The 2,342-nt window shown below is 39.5% G+C and overlaps 1 protein-coding gene across 1 annotated transcript in view; it reads left to right on the forward strand.

Moving 5' to 3' along the window:
• The first annotated feature begins 1,051 nt into the window (after positions 1 to 1,051).
• LOC109937241 (plasma membrane calcium-transporting ATPase 1) overlaps positions 1,052 to 2,342 on the forward strand; it is a 58,347-nt gene continuing 57,056 nt past the window's right edge. Inside the window, exon 1 of the mRNA XM_048607941.1 lies at positions 1,052 to 1,058. Coding sequence (XP_048463898.1) covers positions 1,052 to 1,058 — 7 coding nt within the window. The remainder of the gene's footprint in view (positions 1,059 to 2,342) is intronic.

Here is a 2,342-nt window from a genome sequence, read left to right on the forward strand (position 1 = left end):
GCTTCTGCAGTGAAGACTGAATAGAGAAACAGATGGGTTTATTCTCCAAGATAAAGCAATATGCCATTGAAAGACTGGAATGCTTAGAACCATGTGTGTGGTCCAATGACTGATGGAATAACCAAGCAAAGAGTTAGGAATTTTTGGTTGTTTAGAGGCTTGGAACTTGAAGATTGGAAATAGATAAGTGTCAGTAATAGGAAATATTTATCCATCAATTAGCTACATGGACCAGATGCATGACTTGAAAAAGTAATCACATTAGCAGGACTCTGGGGAAAAGCTCTTTGCAGCTACTATGCTAAGGCACTCAGAATTACGTTGCTGCTGTTAACTCCTGATAGTCAATCTTTGCCCAGGTGGCAGCATACCATCCTATACAGCTCAAAAATAATTATTGCTATATCCTCTAAAGATAACACTTTACAATCATATTTTATCCTTTCCAAAGTTGGCCTCATCCAAATTAGCAAGTGTAGATCTCTAGTAAAAGTTCCACTTTCAAAACTGTCCAGCCCACAGTTTGCATTACCAGGATGCATGGCCATGTTATGCATGACCGGATTTTCCGTTTGGTTTTCCAAATTCCAATGATTGCTCAGTGGGAGCTCTCATCTCAAGAGCCAGGAGGGTGTGGTGCAAGTACCCTCCAGCCATTTAATCATCTAATGGAAGGTGACATTTCAGTGCAGCCCTGAAGGAGCTGCTTAATCTAAAAACCAGCCAACTTGCCCAGATGGGTGTGGATATACTGTTATCAGAAGAAGAACAGAGGAACTCTTCCAATGTCCGGTTCTCGGTTATCATTGCTAGAACAGTCAAACTGGTCAAAAATAGAATATTACAGCAGAGGTACTATATAGCCCATCAAGCTATGAGTGCAGAGATAGTAGGAACTGCAGGTGCTGGAGAATCTGAGATAATAAGGTGTAGAGCTGGATGAACCCAGCAGGCCAAGCAGCATCAGAGGAGCAGGAAAGCTGATGTTTCAGGCCTAGACCTTTCTTCAGAAAATATGGCAGATGTTGGAAATCTAAAATAAAACCTGAAAATGCTTGGTAAGTTCATGAGGTCCAGTATCTGCCAAGAGAGAAACAGTGAACATTCAGGTCAATGACATTTGTGAATTGGATCTATTGCTTCCATGAAAATAAACTGCAGAGATATTGGGAAAGTACCAGAGAGTGAGACAAAGTGGATTGGTCTCAAAACAAAGTGCACACATAGCTTAAGGAGCATCAGAGGATCAGGAATGCCGACATTTCGGGCCTAGACCCTTCTTCAGAAAATTTTCTTTCTTTGTGTTTATCTATTTTGTTTTAAAGACTATGATTGATTGTTTCCATCCTCTCTTAGGCAGGGTATTCCAAATCATAACCATTCATTGTACTTGTTACCAATCCCAGAGTCATCAAATTGTTACAGTGCAGGGGGAGATCATTTTGCCCAATGCGTCTGTGCCAGCTCTCCAAATGAACATTTTAATTTAGCGTTATTTTCCTGCGTGTTCCCTATAACACTGCACATTGTTTCTATTCAAATAATCATTTAGTACCCTCTTAAATGCCTCAATTAAACCTGCCTCCACACATACATCCAAACAATCTGTACCCTTTGGAATCAACTGTTCAACCATTGGAATCAGTTTTTAGTTACATATTCTAGCAGGACCTTTCATTATTTTAAACAGTCCTACATGATCTTGTCAACCTTTTCTGCTGCTTGCAGGGAGCAATTTGTTGCATTTACCTTACCCTATCATTGGCAAGTCAGCCTTCATGCATGCAGACCCTAGGTTTTCGAATTCCTTTTCCAAACCTCTTTACCTCTGTCTTTTTGAAAATCCAGACTAACACTCTGGTATTGTACAACGGAGTACTGTTAGAGTTGCCAGCAATTCAGATGAATTTGTTAAACAGGTGCCCTTGTCTTCTCCTTAAGATGGGTGTTAAAAATTCAATGGCATTTTTTTAAAGAAGGGGAAGGTGCACTAGGAAATGCAAAAAAGTTGCTATAGAAATGCAATTTTTCTTTTAATTAATTTATTTACATAGAATTTTGCAAATTTCATCACTTGTGTAATAATCTTTTGTGATCATTACGACTATGAACCTTGCCAATATTTTGTAATGTTTGCAATTTCTGACATGTTGTCAACAGATTTATCTAACACTGCTGGTAAACAAAATAGCTGAAGCAGAAGATAAAGACCAGTCGGTCCTTTTGGAATGCTATCAAGGGAGGGAAGTGGAATATATGTCTGGTGGTGGCATCTGACTGGAGGTGGCAGAAATAGAGGCTTATGATCATAAGGCTCCATCTCCAACTATCCACTCACTCTT

This window comes from Rhincodon typus, chromosome 18 (assembly GCF_021869965.1).
Source record: "Rhincodon typus isolate 14 chromosome 18, sRhiTyp1.1, whole genome shotgun sequence".
NCBI lineage: Eukaryota > Metazoa > Chordata > Chondrichthyes > Orectolobiformes > Rhincodontidae > Rhincodon > Rhincodon typus.